Source organism: Cydia pomonella, chromosome 10, assembly GCF_033807575.1.
Source record: "Cydia pomonella isolate Wapato2018A chromosome 10, ilCydPomo1, whole genome shotgun sequence".
NCBI classification, from domain to species: domain Eukaryota; kingdom Metazoa; phylum Arthropoda; class Insecta; order Lepidoptera; family Tortricidae; genus Cydia; species Cydia pomonella.
This window is the reverse complement of record NC_084712.1, coordinates 15413809-15437920: the sequence shown is the minus strand read 5'-3', so window position 1 is coordinate 15437920 and position 24112 is coordinate 15413809. Positions and strand designations below refer to the sequence as shown.

The 24112-nt window shown below is 37.6% G+C and overlaps 2 protein-coding genes across 2 annotated transcripts in view; one reads left to right on the top strand and one right to left on the bottom strand.

Annotated features, from left to right (window-relative positions):
- Positions 1 to 13001, bottom strand: part of LOC133522239 (zinc phosphodiesterase ELAC protein 2) — a 53156-nt gene extending 40155 nt beyond the window's left edge. The window contains 15 exon segments of the mRNA XM_061857506.1: positions 309 to 451; positions 899 to 1117; positions 1803 to 1957; positions 3604 to 3699; positions 4255 to 4399; positions 4689 to 4744; positions 4746 to 4825; positions 5802 to 5967; positions 8624 to 8700; positions 9114 to 9182; positions 9761 to 9942; positions 11103 to 11224; positions 11672 to 11858; positions 12482 to 12650; positions 12740 to 13001. Coding sequence (XP_061713490.1) covers positions 309 to 451; positions 899 to 1117; positions 1803 to 1957; positions 3604 to 3699; positions 4255 to 4399; positions 4689 to 4744; positions 4746 to 4825; positions 5802 to 5967; positions 8624 to 8700; positions 9114 to 9182; positions 9761 to 9942; positions 11103 to 11224; positions 11672 to 11858; positions 12482 to 12645 — 1861 coding nt within the window. The 5' untranslated portion in view covers positions 12646 to 12650; positions 12740 to 13001.
- A 472-nt stretch (positions 13002 to 13473) lies between these two features.
- The window catches only part of LOC133522247 (uncharacterized), an 87717-nt gene continuing 77078 nt past the window's right edge, over positions 13474 to 24112 (top strand). The window contains exons 1-2 of the mRNA XM_061857518.1: positions 13474 to 13607; positions 16920 to 17053. Coding sequence (XP_061713502.1) covers positions 13508 to 13607; positions 16920 to 17053 — 234 coding nt within the window. The 5' untranslated portion in view covers positions 13474 to 13507. The remainder of the gene's footprint in view (positions 13608 to 16919; positions 17054 to 24112) is intronic.

Sequence of the window (24112 nt, the reverse complement as noted above, 5' to 3'; positions counted from 1 at the left end):
TAATACGCTGATTGCAACAATGTTAGTTTCAATGAGTGCGAATTAGATCTAATTAGTGGTTTATGCATGTAAGTATGTCCCTGTAGCTAAACAATGTGATGTCAGACAGTCATAGTTCTATTCTATTCTATTCATAGCTTTGTTAATAAAAACTTCAGAACAAAAATGTGTTCATGTGTCATAAATAATTAAAGTAGCGAAATTGGATTCATGTCATCCATGATGATAAAACATTCGTTACTCGTAAATACGGTCAAGGATATGTTTGTCGACTCACAGGCCCACATTGTGTGACTTCCTGCACTCACCTATGTGATGATCAGCGTGTAGATGAGATATGTATATAGCTTTCAGTGTCCTAAGCAGTTCGTCAACTTTCCTCGGCCCGTAGAACCGGACAAGTTGTCCAAAAGTACCTTCCCCGCAGTCTAGGAGGATGGTGCTTTGGTCACTGTAAATAAAAACATACTAAGGTGAAATAAGCTCAGCGCCGTGAAGTATTTTCCAGATTGCGGTATTTTTGATTGGATTTCCGAGAGAGCAGACTTTATGTAATCATATATTCATTTAGTGACGTAATGAAACCAATATCGAACTTATTAGAATATTAGAGTAAAATAAAACTATTCCTTAAAATTTTAACGTTATACGCTTATATAAAATAAAATACCATTAAATATAGAGTAACTAGATAAAAAAAGTAATTAGTGATGTAATTAATTGAGTTTTTGAACTAGCAATAAAAAAATGGTTACTTGGGTTGGTTATATTATATGGTTACTCGGTCGTCTTTGAGTTTTCGTTGCTAGTCTTTTTCGTGGGTACCTTTTCAAACGTTAACTCTATTTCAAGTAGATAGAATTCAAACTGCAAAAACTTAATATCAAATCCAACTCACTCAACGTGGACAATGATAGCACTCGTATTTCTAGTCTTGCTCGGTATACAGCTGCCGGTTCCCAGAAAAACGACCTTTGGGTACTCCTTGCTAGAGTCATTATTCGCGTAGCGCAAGTTTTGGATTTCCCCTCGGAACTTGTCGAGACAAGCCCCGAAGCCCTCCACGTCCATGGTCTCCTGGTAGTAGTCTTGGATGTGTAACTTTGGCTCGGCTGATCTGGATATAGAGATAGATAAATTTAATTAAGGAACCTAGTAACATAATAATCGAAATATAATAACTAAAAAACAATACATCGTTTCCACGCGTCTTTCCGCAAGCCTCGTAGTAAATTACTGTCTCTTTCTGACTCCCCTGTCAATCAGCCTCTAGGGCCTCTGCTCTGATGGTACGGTCACGTCTGAAAATATCGATACGAGAAAAGTGCCAAAAATATGTACACACGACTTTATTGTCCATATATTAAGGTAGTGTATACATAATTTTGGCACATTTTTCGTACCGATATTTTCAGACGTGACTGTACATGATGAACCTCATCCAAGAGGATGTCTTCAGTTTTGGGATCTCTTTTTGAAGCGCGTCGTTCGAAGGCTTGTATAGTCTATTACTAAACAGATACTGTCACTAGAGTCAGAACAAGATAACTCTGCAGCGATTTTTTTAGGACAGACGTGAAAGTGTTATTTTCAACGTCAAACTTCTATGAAATTAAAACGTTTAAATAACACTTGCATGTATGTGCAAATATATATTGGTCTTGCTTTATCAAATTTACCATGAAGATGGAATATGAATGTCTTCGAAGAGTAAGCCTCCAGTTTAGGGTTCGCCTCCTGAGGAGCGACTTTCAGCGGGCTCTTTATTTCACTTCAACAGATATAGTCTATATGAGACTCACCTGTCAATCTCCTTTTTGGGGCGTAGATGGAACATGGAGAGCGTCCTTGCAGAGTAAGTTTCCAATTTCTGGGTCTGATCCTCCTCAGACGTTTCTTTCGGCAGGCTGGGCTTAATCTCCGTGTTGATAATATTCTGGAACTGGGCCATGGCGATCTAGAAGCGGTTTAGTGACGTCACAGCAAGAGAAGCGATAAGCGTGCGTTTAGAGAGGGACAGATAGGGGTGGGGTGTGAACGATTTTGATGGTTGACTTTGTGTCAAGGTGCAGTGGTTTCGGCCAGCAGTTTTTGAAAAATCTATAACATCATCAATTCGAAACCTTTATTTTTTTTCGCTAGATAGAAAAAAAAACACGAACATAGGTCTAAAACGCAACCATTAAAATTCACAATTCGTTTCTAAAATTGTGTTATGTTATTTTACATCAATTACTTTTTGTTAAAAATAACTAAACATAACAATTCAATAACAAGCTCAGCAACAAGATGAGCTAGGAAGAGGGTTAGCAAAAGAAGAAGATAACAATTCAATAACAATATCTGCGATCCCGGGCTCTGCGTTTCCAGAACGTCCTGAACTCACTGCACCTTAACAGCACCACTCTTGAATCGATACAATCTCTATGCCATAAGGAATAGTCCGTACACATAGTGGACAATGGTATTGGTATTAAAGATGCATAATATACTAATAAAAGAACGTTTTAATTTTTTTTCTTGTATTTTGACTGTTTATTTCATTTTGAATTGTTGACACTAACAAAGCCATGCATGCTAAGCAAAAGCGCTTCTACAAAATTACCATCCAGTCAAAGTATCTGTGCACCTCGTGTGAATGCGACGCCGCTCCCCTTTCCCCGTTCACCTCCCCCCGCTCACCCCAACGCTTGCATATCGCACCCAGGGCGCCGTTATAACGTCACGAGGCGAGGTGCACAGATATTGTGACCAGGTAGTGGTCAAGTTTAAGTTTACAGAGTCAATAAATATTAAAATTGTGGTTTTTATGATTGTTTCAAACTTCGATCAACACCGGCTTCCGACACGTCGGAAGGGAGGAGCCCGAGCGATATGGCCGCAATAATGGCGTCTGCCATTTTTGCGGGCGGAAATGTGCACACAGTCGCACTTCTCACTTACTACATACAAAATCCAATCTGTAATGACGACACAAATACATAGAAAATGACACACCTTAAAGACAACTCTTAAACACCTCGATCTTTTTTCGTGTCCAGACGAGTCACAACACGCACCACGCTATGCCCGGTTGGGCATGTGCTTCGGCAGAGGGGAATTAGTGCGAATGCCGACTCCCTTCCCGGTGTTGCTCGAAGGTTACAAAATCAATATTTTTTTGGAACACTAAGGTTTGACTAGTTTACTCAAATAGGCGACTCTTCTTTTTCCTCGCGTTGTCCCGGCATTTTGCCACGGCTCATGGGAACCTGGGGTCCGCTTGACAACTAATCCCAAGATTTGGCGTAGGCACTAGTTTTTAAGAAAGCGACTGCCATCTGACCTTCCAACCCAGAGGGTAAACTAGGCCTTGTTGGGATTAGTCCGGTTTCATCACGATGTTTTCCTTCACCGAAAAGCGACTGGTAAATATCAAATGATATTTCGTACATAAGTTCCGAAAAACTCATTGGTACGAGCCGGGGTTTGAACCCGCGACCTCCGGATTGCAAGTCGCACGCTCTTACCGCTAGGCCACCAGCGCTTCAAACTCAAATAGGCGACTAAGAGCCGATGGATAAAAGTTTATTAACCCAGCAACAACTCAAGAGATCCACTTACCCTATTCTTCAAATCTTCGATGCCCTTTATTTTGGTGGGACTGTTGGTCTTGGGCATGGGAGGATGGGTGTTCCATTCGGCTGGTATGCTCGGGTCCTAAAATAATAAAATTCAAGAGCATAAAATAAAACAGAAATGAAACAAGGCTAGCCTCTTTATCATATGTAATCTCATTGTAACATTATGAGCTTATGGCATAAGGTCGTTTATTTGTTTTATATTCTCAAGAATAGCTAAATCACGTTAAATCAGTTGTTACAAGTCCCTTTAGTCAAGTTCGTTAAATTAATGACGTATTGGACAGCTCTCTAAGGGATGATGCCTATCGGCGCTACTTTCTACTACTACGGCGGCGTTAAATTTGGACTACTGGGCCATTCAAAAAGATTATAAAAACACTATGGATTGGACATAAACAAAAAATTGTGGCACAGAGACAAGACCTTGATTTTTGAATAACATACTGCACATATTGGTGTCTCTGGCTGTCTGGTGGCTGCTGCACACTTGAAAGCAGATATATGTATAGAGCCTACATAACGAGACGCCAATCGGTGCGTGTTATCTTCCAACGTCATATTTCCATGCATCAGATTTTTGTTTTAGGTGTAACCTCCAATGTTTTTATAAGCCTCTTAATGCCACCCTTACCTTGAGAAGCGGGAAAACCTCAGGGTCCAACAGATGTAGTTTGTGCTGAGTGCGATGGACGGCTTCGGAACCCAGACACGAGTTCTGCGAGTTGAGGATAAGATGACGTGTTGTTGGGCCGAATTTCATCATGAAATCTTTATAGCTGTAGTGTAAGGAAAAAATATAAGCATTTGTTATTTAAATTAGAACATATACAGTCTTTGTTGGCTCTTGAATTTGGAACCCTTATGTATCTAAAACTTGAATGAAAGAAACGGGAAATGTCTGTTATGGTAATAGTACGGGAACTGTAGAGTGGCAAAGGAGGGCTTTGTTTATCAGCGAAAATATATGGCAAGTTAAAACTTCCATGTGTTTTAGCTATCTAGACACTTAGGAATCCAGGGGTTAAATACTGAGTGATTCGTTCTAAAGCTCGATTCGAAACTTACTTTTTGTGATGAAACACCTCAGGCGGTGATAAGTGGACGATGAGTGAAGGTATGTTTTTCTGGCGAGTTCGTGCCGTTGTCGTAGTGCGCCGCGAATTGCTCTTGGCAGAGGTAACTGATTTCTGGCATTTCCAGAACTGAAAATGGGTGGAGTCTCAATAAAATGTATATTTTCATGTATTTCATTTTAGACGGCTTATTGTATAGGTTGTGATAGTGGCAGCACCATCTCTCTCGCTATACCGTAATCCAGTAAAGGATTCGTATACTCGTAGGAGGTGTAAGCACACACTGCTCGCCCTAAGAGTTGGTCAAAGGCGCCTAGCCTTTCAAAGATAGCAGTGTCAGGACCATTTTCTCAACTCTTGAGGTTCTGCGTCGTTCCGGTATGTATGGCATGGAGGCCTTACTAATGCAGCACCAGCTCAAATGGTGGGCATGGCACGTCCTTCGAATGGATGACCACCGCTTGCCTAAAGCTGTTCTATACTCTTGAGTTGGCGGTGAGTAAGCGGAAGCACGGTGGTCAACACCTGCGGTACAAAGACGTGCTCAAACGGCATCTGAGCGCTTGCGCCATCGACCCTGAGCGTTGGGAGGAGATTGCTGGAAGAAGGTCTTCTTGGCGTTCTACCATCCATAACGGTGTCAAAACATTTGAAGATAACCGCCTCACTAGCCTAGACATAAAACGTTACGAAGTTACGGAAAAGAGAGACCTAAACCCTTCAACGCAGCTGGCCAACTGTATTGTCACGCGTGAAATAGAGTATTTAGGTTAAGAGCAAGTTCGGCCTAGCCAGCCACATTAGGGCTCACGCTAGACAACGTCCATAATGTTTATTTAGGGTTGCCGTTATCGAAACGATGAGGAGGGCTATATACACTAGAGAATTTGTCTAGTGGTCAGGATGATAGCCGCGTAAGCTGAAAACGCGGGTTCGATTCTCGGCCACCGGTGGACTTGGTCACGTTTGTCTTTAGTGTATGATATCTATTTCAGTTTACATCTATCCCATTCTTCAGCTGTCCCAGTAAATGTCTAGGAGTCAGTTATGTTCAAAAGTGAACCCTAATTCTATAAGTTAAGGTTGTTTTTCGTTTGTACTTTACCTATAAAGACAGGACCAGGGTCGTCGGGCGTCTTCACGTCTTTAGACATCACTAAAGTACCATCTGCTAGGACTACATCTATCCCGCTCTTCAGCTGTCCCAACAAAGGTCCTGGAGGAACTCCCTTCTCAACGCACTTGGCTAAGTCTAGCGTGCCTAGTCGTTTCTGGAAAAGACAGGTTCGTTTTGTTTGTATGACTTATAAGTGTTTAAAGCTTAACTTTAGGCGGCAATCGATCATCAAACCAAAAATAGATTAGGAAGCGTCTTGTTTCGATAAAGAGAGAAAAGAAGAGAATAACACGTTGATATCGATTAATTATGATATTCAAATTTCGCATTTCGAACATCTCTGAACAATAAAGGAATCTGATTTGACCTCATTTACATCTATCAGTCGAAATGACGTTTTATTCAAAATGAAATGTAAATAGCAAACAGTGTGATCAAATGCCGCCATGGCGGTCGTAATATACGGTTTTTTAACCGACTTCAATTTTTATAGAAGGAGGAGGTTCTGTATTCGGTTATGGCTATTTTTTTATGTATGTTGACCGATTACTCCGACACCCGTGGTCCGATTTGAGTAATTCTTTTTTTGTTTGATAGGAGTTACTTCCAAGTTGATCCCGTTTTAATTTGGTTCTGATCTGATGATGGGACCCATGAGGAATTGAGGGAACTCCTCATTTTTTAAAGGCACGTGTATGGTGATTTGGGTGTTTTATTAAGCATATTAAGGATTTTCTCTCAAAAACCATCAATTTGATGAAGTGGTGATCTGATGATGATGATTTTTTGGTGATAATGATGATGATTTTTTAATGTAAGTAGTATGTTCACCAATTACTCCGACACCCGTGATCCGATTTGAGTGATCCATTTTTTGTTTGAAAAAAGTTACCTCCAAGGTGGTCCTATAATATTTTTGGTTCTGATCTGATGATGGAATCCACGAGGAATTGAGGGAACTCCTCAATTTTTAACGGCACATGTATGGTGAATCGACTATATTCTTAAGCAACTTAAGCATTTCCTCCCGACAACTACCAATTTAATGTAGTGCAACTGTAGCCTTACCACGAGTTTGACCCTACATATTAGCTGACATGTTCGTAACTTACCTTCTATACATCTCGCTCGCACTAAATAGGATGCCAGTACGAGCGAGATGCATAGAAAGTATGTTACGCTAGGGAATATGTCAGCGTCAAACTCGTGGTAAGGCTACTTACTGATTATAAAGACCACGGGCGATACGTGTAACTTCCCTCTTATAATGGGGTGTATAATGATTTTTGATACAGGTAGTGTTGGAAATAAGAGGCGAGGGGTAGGTCTGAGAGGTTTGTGAGGTAGACGGTGGTGGTAAAGGTAGATGGGGGAGGTTGGGGGTTGAGGGGTTGGGGCTTGAGTCAGGGTTTGAGAGGTTAGGGGGTTGAGGGGCGGTGAGTAGATGTGTCGGGGACTGACGGGTTGGGAGTTGAGGAATCGGGGATTAGGATTAGGAGTTAAATGTGCAAGGGTTTCAGTGATCAGGGTCAGGATCAGGATGTGCTGTGAGGTTGAGTGATCGGAGGGTTGAGTGATTGGATCAGTGGCGGGGCGGAGGATTGATTTAGAGTAGTGGCAGGAATTAGTTCTCAGACGGACTCAAGGAAATTTCTGATTAATTATTAAAGTTAACGAATTTAGTGTAAAACACGATTTTGATTTTCATCCATGCGTCACGTCACGCGTCACTCATAAACTCTTAGCAATGCCTTATAACTAAAAATGGTAAAATAAAAACTTGTTTAAAAAAAAAGTAAACCGACTTCAAAAAGGAGAAAATAAGATATTACCATTTTTTAACTAAGAATAGCTATATAATAAACTAGCCAAATAGAAACAATGCTGGTCAAAAATAACCAGGTTTATGTCTATAAATCACATTCAACTGTAGTAATAGGTATTATAAACGTGGAATTAATTCTGTCTGTCTCTTTGTTACCTTTTCACGGCTAAAATTCTGAATCGATTTAGGTAAAATTCGGCATGAAGGTAAAAAGTTTAAGCCCTGAAGGCGGTTCTTGAATTGTTTTATATTTTGAAATGAAGTTCTATGGATAAGGAACTGGAAATAACTCGGTCTCAATTTCACACTTGCGTGTTATGGACAGTTCGAAAATTAATAAAAATAGCTCTTTAAAAATTACGACGGCAAATAAACGCATTGGATTTATACTAATATACCAACAAACAGGGTACGGACTGCGCTAAGAAGGTTCGACCGTGTGTTCATAGGTACCTAATACCTACAGAAACTATGTTCATTGCTGTCGTGTAAGGCAATCCAACGTATTGTACATAATTGTATAGCCGCATCCTTATCGAATCGCTCCAAAATCATGGTATGCTTCAAAATTTGGCTTGGCACCGACTTCAAACATATCAGTTGGTAACGCATTTATTTCAAAAATGATAATATTTTATTTTATCCTTTTTGAAGTCAGTTTTCTTTTTTTTTTGTAAAGTTTTTATATTCAATTGCCATTAACCCTGAAACTAGGCGAATTCCAGAATAGTTTATAGGACACATTTTCTTGTCTTTAAACAGTTAGTCTTTAATTATGATCAGAAATACACCTCCAGGAAGCTACCGCCAAGTACCAACAGCAGTGCTCCTAACAGACTATCGGTGGACCTTATATATCTTTGCAACAAAGTTAACGAATTTTCAGTTAATAGTGCGGACTTTGCTATAATCGATTATTTTCTCGCCCGTAACCGTAGGGCCTTGTTTGAAAAAAACCTCCCTTAATGCGAAAGTGAGTACTCACCTTTAATGTGCAAATGTACGCAACCGAGGAATGAATGTTGATTAAGTCGCTTTTGCCCTTTTTCTTCTCGCGGTGATCTAAGATAAAACGAACTTAATTAATTTGGCAAGCCAAACGACTTTTTTGTATCATTATTGTTTGTATAGTGGATTCTAAAAAAGTAGTCTATGATAAAATCGCTGTACTGTGCTATATCATGTAGAAAGGCCTACTCAAAGTTGCATAATGAGCCATTTCAGTAGTTTTACTAGATTCTACGCAACAATCTTAACCACAAGTATTGTAAACGGACTGATGCAACTAATTATATGAACTTGTGACGAATCTACAACTAAATTAAATATTACATATAACTTTACATAGTATGATATAAACATTACAAAGCAAAAATAACTACACAAATAATTTATGATATTCTAATGGCCCCTTTATTTTAAACTCTCTATTAGTGGAAGTCGATGGTTACATGTTATTATAATGGACAATATACCACGAGACCGATGGGGAGGGGACGCCTCGCCTTCTTGTCGCTGCGAACGTGTTCTACCTTGTCGTTTATCTGTTTACATTCGATTTTTAAGCGCAGATTTTTTTTTATAGCACTTGTTTTCAAATATTTATTGGCCCTTTTGGAACAATTTGATAGATTGATTTATGCAGTAGGTATACAGTTATTTACTAAGATGCGTTCAAATTTGTGTTTTATTGCATTTGGTTGCTTCAAATCATTTTCTACTACATTTATTACCAAAGTTAATTAGGGCGAAAATCAATTCTACATTTCCAGCATTCGCGGCTGACGCCATAACTCCTACGCCACCCGGGTCACGGTGGCACCCATCGAAATTTCTCGAGAATGTAATATCTTTAAAAGGCTAATCATCGTAAGGACGTCATAACTCCTATCTAAATAATGTATTAAATAAATAGTTTTAACACATTCACTGCCGGGAACCCACCTGGTGGGCGCTCGTGAACTTTGTTCAGATGCCGGACAACCCGCTGGGCGGGTTGTTTTGTACGCAGCTATAGACCACCGGTTTCTGGGGTAGTGCGCCGTTTTTATGTCTGGCAGTGAATGTGTAAGGCACCTATTGCCTGTAAGGTATTTTTTTTGAGAATAATGGGGTGCTATACCTGGACTCCTCGACGAGCGCGGAGTGGGCGATTTCCCCTCACCCTCGCCCTCCGTCCCGCGTTTATAGTAATCGGTGTTGTCGTGCGTGAACTGGTCGTATGTGAGCGTGGGCACGTCGTCGAGCCTGGCGCGCTTAGGTGGCTGCGGGGGTATGTCTGGGAGCAGAGTCAGTTGCGGGAATCTAGGCAAAAACATATAGTTTAGGCAAACGTCTTTATAATACCCATAAAACTATGCTAATTTTAACTATTTTACTGAGATTTGTGTCGTCTTTACGACATGCGTAGCATAATACAAGCGTGAAACCTGGATAACTGAGATCTCTAGGGACCTGCGTATTAGTCTCACTTAAACTGGTATTCCACTTATACAGTTTTCCCAGATATCCAGGTTTAAAAAAATATTTGTCCCATTTAAAGAGTGTTCCAGTAATAGAGTTCAGAATACAGGTTAGTTCAGTTATAGAGGTCAGATTATTAAATAAAACAACCGTTATTTGTAAACATTAAACATACAGTTGTACCTAATCTTAGATATCACAAAAACGTAATAATTCTACAAATATAATCAAGTTCATGTTTTTGTACAAATAAGTCAATAACTAAAAAATCTATGTTTTTTGTTTTGTTGCTTGATCCATGTTAACAGGCACGTTTCAAGTATTCGGATAAACGTGTATACGTTTGAATTTTTATAGAGGTAATTTTGACAAAAAAATCGACAGGACTCATCTCAGATACAAAGGTCTCTTTTGTACCACTACCAGAGGTACTTGAGTGTTAAAGTGTCGGGACCGCAGCTTGCGTCTCAGATATAGAGTTTTCTCACTTACCAGGTCCCACTTAACCAAGTTTCACTGTATATAATCAAAAAATACAAAAAAATATTCATCTGACAAAAGTAAGATCGTCGATACATCCCCTGACGACATCTGACGCCAGTGATACCATGATTTCAACTAAACAGATTTCACTTATAAAACGATTACGCTTACGCTATGTGGGCTGAGGGCCTTAGGGCGCGGACTGGACGCGGAGTTCACCGACGGGTAGTGTAGCGCGGCAAACGCCACTACCGCCGCTTTCATCCAAATCAGACTTTTTCAAGTATACATTTTGATTCAGTCGCATGAATCACCACTCGAGCCACCTGGCACCAAGTGACTCAATTAAAGTGACTTGAATAAATCCGTTTTGCGGCGCCGTGCATCCAGTCCGCGTCCTTTGTAAGCAACTCTGTCCCAATTGAAAGTGGTTCAAATTTAATTATAGTGATTTAAATATAGATATAGTTAATTTAATTCTATATGTAAGACCCTGGGTCTTAGGAAGGTGGACTTACAGGTGCACATATTTGACAGTCATAACACTGTCCTCGAAGTCTTCTGTAGCACTGGATGGCGCCATGGTCACCTGCATCTCTTTCATTATGACAAATCTCTTTGTCGCATTGTAGAGGTCGTCCTGAAAAAGTTATGTAAACATGGTTCATCCTAGGACCTAGGGAATAATATTTACATCAATAAATTGCTGTGATAATTAGCTTAAGATAATTATGTGTAATACTGTCTTACTATTCATAATTGCTTGTTACTAGGCCTACATGAATAAAATATATTTGAACTGAACTGAACTGAATGCAATTGGTAAATACTTAGTATGAAAAATACTGATAACTTACAAATTTACCAATATTTTCTATACAAAATTTTAACATTCCCTAAAATTTTACATTTTATGTGGGTATGTACTTGTTTAGACTTTGTTATATTATGTGTTTGATGGAATAAAAATGACAGAGGATATTATGAACAAAATAGAGATGCTCCTGCTTTAAAGGCATTCATCAAGAATCCGGGGCCTTCTACTTAATTATTATATTTATAATAAATATGTCAGGGATATTCTTACCAAACCCTCAGGTCCATGGAGTGTGATCTTTGGGACCCCAACATCCTGCAGCGTCAAAGACAGTCCGGGCAGACCTCCGATATTCTTCCAAGTTTTACTTGTGATGAACACATGCTCCAATCTTGACAGTTTTACTTTATGCTCATGTGCCAATCTTTGGGTGCACTCTCCGCAGTTGAAAAGGTACCTGAATAGATTTACATCATCAAAACTGGTTGATTATTTGCTTGCATTCATTTCTTTACAAATGACTGTGATCTTACAAACATTTCTAAATTTACTAATTTTGATGAAGTTTCTGTTTCTAATTAGATTTATTCTTAATTTGGATGTGTCTGAAACTCTGGTAGAAATGTAGTTATAAGGAACAAGTGCTTATGAAGAAAAGTTATTGTCCAACAATTCTACATACAAATAAATAAGTATAATATGCTATGAAAATTAGAGACACTGAAAAGAAGACTACTGATTTATTTTACATGTATTGTAAGATGGTTGGAATACAGAGACATAATTCCCAGTTCTTAGATAGCTATAAAATATCAAAATAAGTGACACATAATAAAACGATTGCAAAACCATACTGATTTATTATGCAATACTAAAGTGATAAGACTGTTAATAAAAAGTTTAAATGTTCAAGAATTTTGTGCATTAAAAATATGTCAGTTGCTTAAAGAAATGACCAGCAAGAAGATAAATTTAAACATAAACTAAACATATGCCACTACAAAAAAATAAAAGCAATTCTACAAGCTATGGGAGCCCCTAGTACTGCTGCCAGTAGTATATTGATTCTTAATCACTTGCCGTTTCTGATCAGTGAAGAGGTAGAGCGTGTTAGGTACCCCACGAGCTCCGGAGCCCAGCACTTGTAAATAAACGGTGCTAGGGCCGTACTTCTCGCCTTTCTTCGAAATGTTCTGCCGTTGCTGTTGCGCCTCCGCTATCCGCGCGGTGTTAACCTTCGGCATGTTGGCTAGAAATTCCAACAGTTTTTTATTACTACCGTTCTTGAAATAACGAACGCTACTTGTTCTGGCTAATCTAAATACACTTGAACCGTACATGTGTTTTAAGGTTATTTTTATTGTGAAGCAATGTTTACAAGCATTTGAGATTTACTGAATTAAATTATAGTTTCGCCATATGACCATGATACTTTTTTATTAGTTTTTAGAGTATTTTTTTTTGAGTTTTTAGAACATTTTGAGAATAATTCTTTGAGAATTCTCCGAATTCTTCTTTTATTTTGCTGTCTTTTTTGACAGTCTGGCAGTCACGAAACTGACAGTGACAGCTGTTGTTCACTTAAGGCATTTATTCGCGTACCGATTATATTTTAATAATGTACTTGGTTATATTTTATTAGATACACATTTTATTGATATTTCATATATATGCAGTAAAAGAATAAAATAATTAAATGTGAAATTGGCTGATGGGAATAAAATTTTTAAAGATTTGGGAGAAACTTTTGGCAACTTTGTTTTTGATATTGCCATATGTAAATTATTAGTCGTCATTGGAGTTTTTAATGAATGGAGTGAGGCAACATCGAATTAGAAAAATGGCGTTTGGTACAGCTGTGGGTTGCGCAATTTTTATGTAAATGTGCATTAAATTTATAATAAATTCGAAGTTTCAAGTGCAACAAATAATCGCGAGACAATAAATGAATGTTTTGTAAAATTTACACTGTGAATATTGTAAGATAAATTAGTGTTTTTTTCGTTTCACAAAGCTGTGATGGACTGTGTATTTTTTGTGTTGTGGTGATGTTCGGAAGATAAATAATGAAACGAAAAATTATACGGCTGTGCAAATAATGTTACAATGATGGATAAGTTATGGGTGGTGTTGATAGTGGCCTTGACCGGCGCACACTTTGGGCAGGGATTGCCGCTGCGTTCGACGCCGCACAGCTACCCGCACAGTAAGTCAATTTACACTTGATATTATCATGTTTTTGCTAATTTACTAGCAAAAACTACATATTCATACGCAAAATACAGTCGCAGACAGATGACAAGGCACTGCAGACTTTCGTACTATTAACATAAGATAAATCTATCAAGAATACCAACATTTATTCCTGATAGGCAGTATATATAAATAAGAACATTAAATTGATGGTAGTCTACACCTCTGTTAAACATTTATATTATTACATTTTGGCATAAAATTGAAATCCAATTTAGGAACAAATCCACACAATTTTCCGAAAATCATAAATACCCTCATTTTGAGATCATTTCTTTAGTGTAAGTCAAACTTCTATAACTTTAAAAGCTATAATACAATTAGTATTTGAAATAAAAAAATAGTATTTAAATCTTTATGTAATTTTAGAAACATACATTATACTTATCTCTAGGAGTGCTATTTAAGAGCCCATCAACATGCTCACTAGCGCCACTGCTAATTAATTGTGATTATTTAAATTTAAAGATAGATATTTAAAAAAAGAGGCCGCTACGTACTGTGTTTTGTATTAAAGTACCTTTTGAATACATCATAATAGTTTTTACATAGCTGAATTCGTCAAATATAGGCATCCAAAGTTAGAAGTGTTAAAACGGCTGTTTTTGTTTTTAGTTCATAGATCGACGAATCCAGCAACATAAAAATTCATTTGATGTATTAAAAAAATACTTAAATATAAAATACCGTAAGGTAGAAGTACTAGTGCTCGACGCTGCACTAGTACTCGACATGGGCACTTTATGTCAAAGTGACAAGGATTAAGTTCAAATACAGAAAAATCTTCGTTGTTCAAATTAAACCTATATTTCTATGACATAAAGTGCCCATGTCGGTGACTAGTGCAGCGTCGAGCACTAGTACTTTTACCTTACATAGTGGCCCCCTTTATAAAATATTTATTGTTAAATTTAAACAATCACAATTATTTTCCAGTGGCGCTAGTGAGCATGTTGATGGGCCCTTAATAAATAATCACAAAAGTTTGTCCAACAAGTACAGTCCAACAGGGATTAATAGCTAATAAAGTCTTAGTTTGCCCTCTGTGTTGGAAAATCCTAGGGTCATTCTAACAAGGAAGGGTACCCAACTGTCCGACTCCGATTTGATTCATTTTGATATATGTTATAGAGTAGTCTAAAATAACGGACACATATTTTTTTTAGCTGCCCAAACTCAACCTATTGGGAGAAATTGTCCTCCAAAGTACTAAAAAGTTACTAAATCTTCTAACTCCTATAGAAAGTGATGCTCAAGCAACTTGCTAGTTAATGGCTGGTTTGAGTATATGTTTGAAAGCAGCAAAAAATAATGAGCACGTGTTTTGTTATATCGGCTAAAACTCATTTTTTCCTAAATAAATCGATATTCGAAGTTTTATAATATCTTATCACTATAGTTACACATAAAGATGGGTGTTTTTTTTAGGAAAACTTGAGTTTAAGCAGATATAACAAAACACGTGTACATTATTTTTTCCTGCTCTCAAACATACTCAAACAAGCCATTTACTAGCAAGTTGCTTGAGCATCACTTTCTATAGGAGTTAGAAGATTTAGTAACTTTTTAGTACTTTGGAGGACAATTTCTCCCAAAAGGTTGAGTTTCGGCAGCTAAAAAAAAATACGTGTCCGTTATTTTAGACTACTCTATAACATATATCAAAATGAATCAAATCGGAGTCGGACATTTGGGTACCCTTCCTTGTAAGTTAAGAGGTATTAACGATGTCCATGATACACAGTCAATTTCAATTCATTATTTAACTAAGTTTTATCACAATTGTACCTCAAACATGCAATATGTTTCTCCCCTGGCCTTTTCATTCCAAGTTTTACAGTAAATCAGTAATTTTATGCAGATCTAAATCCCATTGATTTATTAAATTTGGTATATTTCATGTATATATTACCATAAATTATATGGCAGAGTCATGCCAAGATTAAGTAGGTAGCGATTTTGACAGCCCCATCAGTGCAAGTGTTATTTTAAACATAAAACTTCTATGAAATGATGAGGTTACCTTAACATTTGCAGTCAAGGCTGTCTAAATTCGCTGCCAACTTGGTACGACTCTAATATTGCCCCTATCTTTTCATAATTACAATTAATTTTTATGTATTTTAGAAGTAAAAGATACCCTTACCTATGATTACCCTACTCAACATCAGCAAATTAATAATCAATTTGGTTAAGTAAAGAGATTCTTTCTATGCCATATTAATTTTCAAGCATCAGTAAATTGTCTAGTTTCTGACTGACAGATGGCACTACCTTTGATTTATTATGATAATACTGTTGGAATAAGTGTATGAGTGAATTCAATTTGAATATTTAAGCCAGAATGTGATTTATTGACACCAGACTAAACTATATAACTATTTAGTATTTTGGGATTACAGTAGACCCTCACTAATCCCCTGTCATTCGGACGGTATTAATGTGGGTGGCGCCTCTGATAGTCACATAATTTTTAAATTACTTCTCCGTCTAAGAGTGCCTTTGAAATGAAGTACGAAAATGTGAAGGAGTTCATTCAAAAGATGTTGAGTTTTTACTGTTTCAGCAAATTAATGTGTTAAAACATACTTTAATCTTTAATTTATTTGCTAATTAAATAACTGAATTGTATAACATAAAAGTTTGCAGAATGGCTGGTTTTTTGCCCATCCAGATTTACAAGGTCCTCCTATGTACGTCTCCCACTGTGGGGCTTTAAATGTAGGGTTCAATTCTACTCGCTAAATCGAGCTTCTTTTACTAAGGGACCAACCTGACAATTGCGAAAAAAAAATAGCGTTTCCATAAAATAACCTCTATATCTGATCAGCCAAAATGTAAATAAAATCCAAAAAAAAAATCGCGATTTCGGGTTTGGTTCCATAATAAAGAATCGAGCCCTGCATTTAAAGCCCCATGATGGTAGACACCCGTATATTCCTTATGCTCTCTTTCCATTATCACAGTCTGTAGATTTCTTACAAAAACTATGCTTGGTATGTCTACAGCATACCATTCAGTTGCTGCATACTGAGTGTGGTATTTGTTGGAAGCTTACCAACACACGAGGGAAGATACTTTTGATTCTACAAGTTCTTAATTGCAGAATTGATTGAAGTTATTTTATTCGCATCTGATTACTTATTTTTTGAAGCCATTGTTTATACATCATCGCTTCAGCTGTCACGCCCGTTGCATGAGAAGCCGGACTTGCATATTCGAGCGACGAGATAAATAGACTTACGAACGAAATGGTTAGTTCCAGACACAAACGGGCCAATCCCGGCAGGATGGAAGGAGGGCAACCTATACGCGGCTGTGCCGGCGCTGGCGCTCATAGTCACGGCCGTAGGGCTCCTGTTCGGGTGCACCTGGTGCTACAGGCACAAGGACTGTAAGGTAAGGGCGTACATTTGATTCTAAACTCTGTTGCTAATTTATATAGGGTTCATCGTGCATTGTGTCTGTATTCTTAGCTCAGTCTTAGTCGCCTACTCGCCTACTTGCAAAATTTTGTCGAAAGGATAGGGCGAGGGCGACGGTCTTTAAACGAGTAAGTTTAAACAAGCTGTTGTAAATGCCCAAGGATAATAGAAATCACGTGTGAGAAAAACCCTAAACGAAAATTAAACATGTATCGGGATGACAGATACTATGAAAAGTCACGTGACTATATCGTTTTCTATCAAACGACAACAATTATCTTGATTAAGCCCCCTGATTCCAAAATTTTAAATGTCCGTCTGTCAACTGGGGGCCTACCGCGAAAACTGACTTCTTGACAGAGAAAAATGCCCGCAATTAGCTGGGTCCACACAGAGCGAGCATACGCGCGAAGCAATTTCCTTACGCATAAAATCGGCCAGTGTAGACGTGCCTCGGCCGAGGCAGCGCGTGCGTTTTCCTCGCCCGAGCGCGCTGTGTGGACCTCTGTGTGGACCCGGCTGTTGACGAACTTCGATTTTCGCGGTTATAGCCCTGGTGTGCGTTGTTTACAACACGATTGTTATTTTCAACTATGCTTTTTAACCCAACAGCTATGAACTGTAAAACTTTGTACTTTTGTTAAAATTCACACAAAAATTGGGTTTAGTTATGGGGCGAGACAGTCCCATTTAAACGGGCAAATTATTGTAACCGCTGCAGTGCTAATGGATTACATTCCAGTATTGCAGGATTCTAATTAATTGTCTACGCTTTATATCCTGGTCCAAAGGTCGTTATAAACAACCCATACAATCCGTTGTAAATAGTAATGGACTATGCGTTTTGTGCACGGCGATGCTGTAACTGTCAAAGTTTGCGTTTGTTCATTGCAATTTATAGGAAAGACATAAGTTACTATTACATTTACTATAAATAGTTGAATTTTACTATGCGTTTAAACTACTTTGAACAATGCTTCTTTTTGAAACAAACAGACAGAAACAGACACACGGAATAAATCTAGCAGTAGCACGGACTGCTTGAATAATTTCAAGCTTTTCCGAGTCAAAGCGCCGTATTTTTAACTGAACTACGGCAAAGCCAAAAGGAAGGGTTTAATTTTGACAGCATTTGCATGTAGGTACAATGCATATGTATTCTTACGGATGCCTCAGATACTTTGTTTTCTATAAAAAGCGTTACGTTACGCGATCACTGGTCACTTGTCATGGAAAATGAAGTATCGGTTGCCTCGACCCGGACCCGGGCCGTTCGAACGTGAGTTATCCTTTATGGTGCTAGCAAGCCGATTCTCATGATCAAATCAATCGCTCATTTTAGGCTGCGGGTAAAACAGAGTTTAAAACAACTTCAAAAAAGGAAAAGTTTTTATAAATAAACTTAGTAAAATACGTTTATTGCAATAAACACTTGAAACAGAATTGTATCCATTTCCGCGATAACTGCGGCGTCCAAACGGAAGTAGCTTCATTTTGATAAAAAGTCCGTGTGTTCTTGATTACATCATGTCGTACATACTTCATACGTAAGCCATTCCTAATATTACAAATGCGAAGTGTTAGTTTGCCCCTGACAAATCAATCGACCAGCTAAAGAACTGCTACTCTAGCAGTACCTTAGATTATTGATGATGGATGAATTGTGAGTAAAATTTAAATTAAAAACAATATATGTATATTGTAAATGAATGAATAAATGAAATGAAATTAATTCAACTTTGACTTACAATCATTCTTAAACGACAAGTTCCAAAGGGCATCATCGTTTGAAATAATAATCAGTTCATTCACTAATGTAATGTGCGGTGCTAAGCGTTAAAATAATAATGTCTCTTTCTTTCTCGCTCATCTTAGCGGAACCCGAGATGCGCTTTTTCAACTTTTTCTCCTCCACTTTGCACGGTTTTCGGTGTTCTCCTACGCTGTTTGCCCTAAATGAGGAAAGACATGACAATTTACTTTGTGTTCAGTCTTCTTACAAAGAAATGTGCTGAGCCAAAATTACAGAACAGCGGCTGTAGCATGGTCGTATTTTTATCACTTGTCACTATGCCACTCACTTACTTAGAACGTGACAGGCATAGTGACAAGTGATAAAAATGTGACCGTGCTACAGCCGCAGAGTTAGTTAAAAGTACAAAACTGGCGAATTCATTCAATTTTAATTAAGACCTACAAACGTGACATAAACATGTCTAACTCAGCCGTGTGAATTAATTTCATAATGCTGTTACATGACAGTACTTTCTACTGCATTTCGTATCAAATTACTGCAGCAATGAGATACAGTTATCGTCCTAATGTGACGTGATATGGAACTGCAATCGTGTAGAATTACACCTTGCGGTTACACTTTTCTCAATTAGGTGACATATTTTAAAATATGGTGAGGTGAAAACAACATTTAGCCTGGGTAGAATTTATCTCTATTGGTTGCGACAATTATCATGAAATGAAAATATGATTATGACTGTTTCTGTTTCTTTGAAATTTGAGCTTTGGCGACGATATTTTAGGTATTACAAAAGAAATCGGATGAATTCAATAAATATGCTAACAACCACAGTATCATAGAGAAAAATCTGATCGGATTTCGATTAATATTGAATATTAGCCAATGAAATGTAATTCGTAGCAATTCGCTTCAACGCCCCCAGTCAATAAGCAAGTTTTATAAAGCTGGATGCCAAGTAAGTCAAGTGCACGGCGCTTTTATTCACTTATATCAGAGCCGCAGGAATGTGATAAATTGTATGCAAACACAAGGCGAACACGATTGGGCTTATAAGATGCTTGCAGCATCCCAGCTATTCTCTATAGTTATAATACTCGCCAGGCGAGATGTAGCGTATATGATACGCAAATTTGACAACCATTGCGAGCCGAAAGAGAACTTGTTATATGCCAGAGAGCAAAAATAATAATTGTAATAATTCTATTTTAAAAATACAGAAATGGAACATGTTCTAAAAGCTTCTAATAAACTAAACTGTTGCACTTCTATCATTCTTCAAGAACATCATCATAATCATCTACATTATCATTCTTCTACTTTCATTCTTAATTTATGCTTTTAACCATTTTTACTGTGCCCTTTAAACGCCCAACGAGGGAGACCTCTTCTCCAAGTACTGGTAATCAACGAGCGGGGTCGACGGACCGGCGCGCCCCGACTTATCACGCGTATGACCCATTTACTATCCCGCCGCTTGTCACTCAGTGCATAACGTTAATAAACCAGACGATGAGCGAATATTATCTACACGTCACTTGTAGTTTTAATAGACAAGGTTTAGAAAATATGCACAAAAGACTTCGAGTTCTACCTAAATGGCTAGAATCTATGAAACTGTTTTTTTTTTTCTTGGAGAGGTTGGGTATACATATTCATTTCGCGGTCCGCAGAGTACTGCCATTGGTCTAACAACAGCTGGTATGTACCTACACAATTGATTACGACAGAGATAGCATCCATTTTTTTCACATATTGTGCCCAGTTTTTTCGTGTCTATAGCTTCCAAAATCCTTGATATCTAGTCTGGCTAGGGCGTGACACCCTAACATTAATTGTTTGATGGCTCATGATTTTTCGCCACGCATGTTTTTTGGGGAGTTATTATTTTTTTTCGTCTTATCAATAATAATGATGAGAATGTTTGGCAGTCGAAGACTTCGCATAGGAATTAGATTGACACGACTCGACTCAACTTAGAAGTTGATTACATGTGCACATTAGAGTGTGCCAGGATTAATCTGCCAAAGCATCACGTCTACGAAAAATTGCTCTAGACAAGAGTTTTCATACATCATACCAGGACTCAAAAATAAACCTCCAATAATTTAGAATCGACATCCGCTGACGTCGACCGACAGATCACCGTAAAGAATAGAACGTCCATTGCTGCCAAGTATCAGATGCTGATGAGTAATCCGTCGCGGGCTGTCCCATCTGCCGTTAATGAGTCATTAGTGCGTTGTGGATCATTGGGAGTTAAGGGGATACGCCATGAACATACAAATGAACACACGGAACATTCGTAGACCTTAGCTCATTGTAATAAAGTTCATTACATGTCAGAAAGTGTATGGTATATGAGTATAGATAGTGCCATCTACAGAGTCACAAAGCTTCTTTTCTTCCCGCTTTGTTGTTTGCATTGTAGATTATGTCTGTAGATTGAATTCAAAGAAAAGGATTACAATAACTCGTAGACACCAACCAATTCACAATGAGGTAAACATGTTGTTCAATGGCGCTATTATATTGTATAGTCAAATAATTTAATTTCAGTACAATTTTGTACCCTGTGACACTATGGACTGCATTCTATTTATTGGCACTGTGACAAGGTACGAAATTAAATTTTTTGACCGTACGACTTCGTCTGCGTAGAAGTTGTAAAAAAATCAACCCCATTTCACCTCTTAGGGTTTTGAATATAACAACATCCTTTCTAAGTGTAAGTCTGAAACATTTGTCGAATATATATATTTCAAATTTCGAAGTCCTTTCTTTGATGGTTTAGGCTCTGTCTGTCACTATTATAACGGGACTGTTTTGCACATATACCTACAGTTCAGTTGTACCTAACGCACTTCTATCAAAGGCCATTGAATAATATTGACAGCCTGTCTAAGCGGCGCGCGTGGGAAATTGTACATCGATTATTTTGTCACTTTCCATTGTTTCTAGCGAGTTGAATGTAACGGTTATAAGTTATAACTGTTTGAGTTTATACGACTAGACGGGCGGTTGATTTATTGGTGACATATATATTCACAAAACGTGTATTATTTTCTAAGCTGGATCTTATTTTAACTATATCGCTAACAACAATGTGGTAGGAGTAGGAGGTTAGACTGGTTTGGTCTTTGTTCGGTTTGATTTGTGAATATTTGTGATATCGATTGTTAATCCGAGAAATAATAATAGAAATAGTAAGTTCGCTATCAAGACTTTCATGAGGGGTGTTTTCAATGATCTTTATTTCAATTAACAATCCTGCACAAAGATGCACGCAAAAATATCTGTCACACTGACTACCCTCGATCGACGACGAATGCGAAATTCGATCTGCTGATATCGCGATCTAACACCAGGTTAACTTAAAATCCCATTCTCCACACTACCATATCAATGATATCATACATATCATGCGCGAATGCTTGGGTCATTTTGGCAGTAAGATCTGCGTCTATTAGTGTTAAATTCAAATGGGACTCAATTGATTGAAGAAGAGTGCATCGTGCAAAATGCCTGATTTTACAAGATGACTTATTAAATGTGCTTTTAATGGTATCGGTCGTTTTCATGTCAAGTATTGAAAGTATTGAAAAGTACCATAGAGAATTGAATATAGAGGCGTATTGTCAAAGTAGATTTTGTACGACCGGTCTGGCCTAGTGGGTAGTGACCCTGCCTATGAAGCTTACTATGGGACTCAGTCAATTTGTGTAATAATGTCCTATAATATTTATTTATTATTTATTTTTCTATTATTTATATTTGAGGTTTATTTAAAGTTTTCCTATTATAAATTTTTATTAAGGAATTACGCAGACTCGTTAGCGCACCAGCTCACAGTAACCAAAGAATATATGCAATGCATACAAATGCTTTCCCGTGATCGTATAATGATATGCATCAATATTATTAGTAACAATAACACCACAGCTCATATTATTTATAGTGTGTGAAGTAATCTTCCAAACAATGCACATAACAAGTATTTGCAACTGAGTACGGTCAAGGAATTTGATTTATGTACCATTGCGTATCTTGTGATAATATGAGATCCCTGTGGCTTTGTTAAGGTATGATATGGAACAGAAATCAAATTCCTTTAACTATACCCACCAATAGGGAGTGAATGATTTAATAACGCGAATTTCACCATATCGTGATGATTTCGTTTGAGATGGGTTTAGCTATAACGACATGGATTGTCGATCAAATAGTAATTTCGTTTAGTCAACTGATTCGACTTCAGTTATTGAATCTATCGATTCGTGTTGTACTTAATATGTTATACAAAAAAGGATTATACATACTCGAAAATAAAGTTTGTCCTAATGCAACCTCCAGAGGTGCAAGAGGCCTTCATAAACTCTCGCCACACCTCCCTATTTTCAGCAGCACTTATACCCTCGCTCCAGCTTAGTCCAACAGCACGCAGTTAGCCTTCGATGGTCCATCGCTATAAGTATATAGAAACCGCGGCATTCGCTTCTCTCCTGTGGTCTATTACTCGTCGAAATACTTTAAGCGGTTTGCGTTGCGGGATATGTCCAATAAGCCCTTTTGTTGGTTCGATATAAAATGTATAACAACTTCAAGACGGTTGGAATATTTTATACTTCCTTAGCCATTGAGACTTGAGGAGTAATCATTTAAGAATAGAACAGCAGTATGCATCAGGAATATTAATAACTGTGGCACTGACCGCTCCTAAATTACTCTGTTATTGATGGAGCGTATTAAAGCTGATAAATTCGTACATTGTATCGGGAATGAGGTCGTAATCACTAATAATTATGATGTTTATTAAGAAGTTCTACACTTGTTTTATCTTGTCTTGTACCGTAAGTTTTTCACATGCTGTCTAGATATTGTTACCTTCATATTTAATAAGCACTTGCAAATACCGCTCTTATGATTGTACTAAGAAAGATTTACCGTTGTCCGATGAAGTAGGCATTTTACAATTGTTTAATATTGCACATCATTGTTGTTTTTACAATATCTTTACTTAGTTTTTGGCAGATGGTTTGTAATGTTTGTGTTATTATTTTTTACTTGTTGTGATAATAATGTCAATATTATAAGCATTAAACGACTAACTACTACAACTATCAGACTCATATTTATGTTAGTATACATATGTAATTATGGCTATGTTAGAATCTACATTTCATACAGAAATATTTACTAGGACAATGTTTCTAGAAGAACCTAAATAATAAATAGGTTATCATAGTAAGCTTAAATATGCAAATCATCACAATGCCTCAA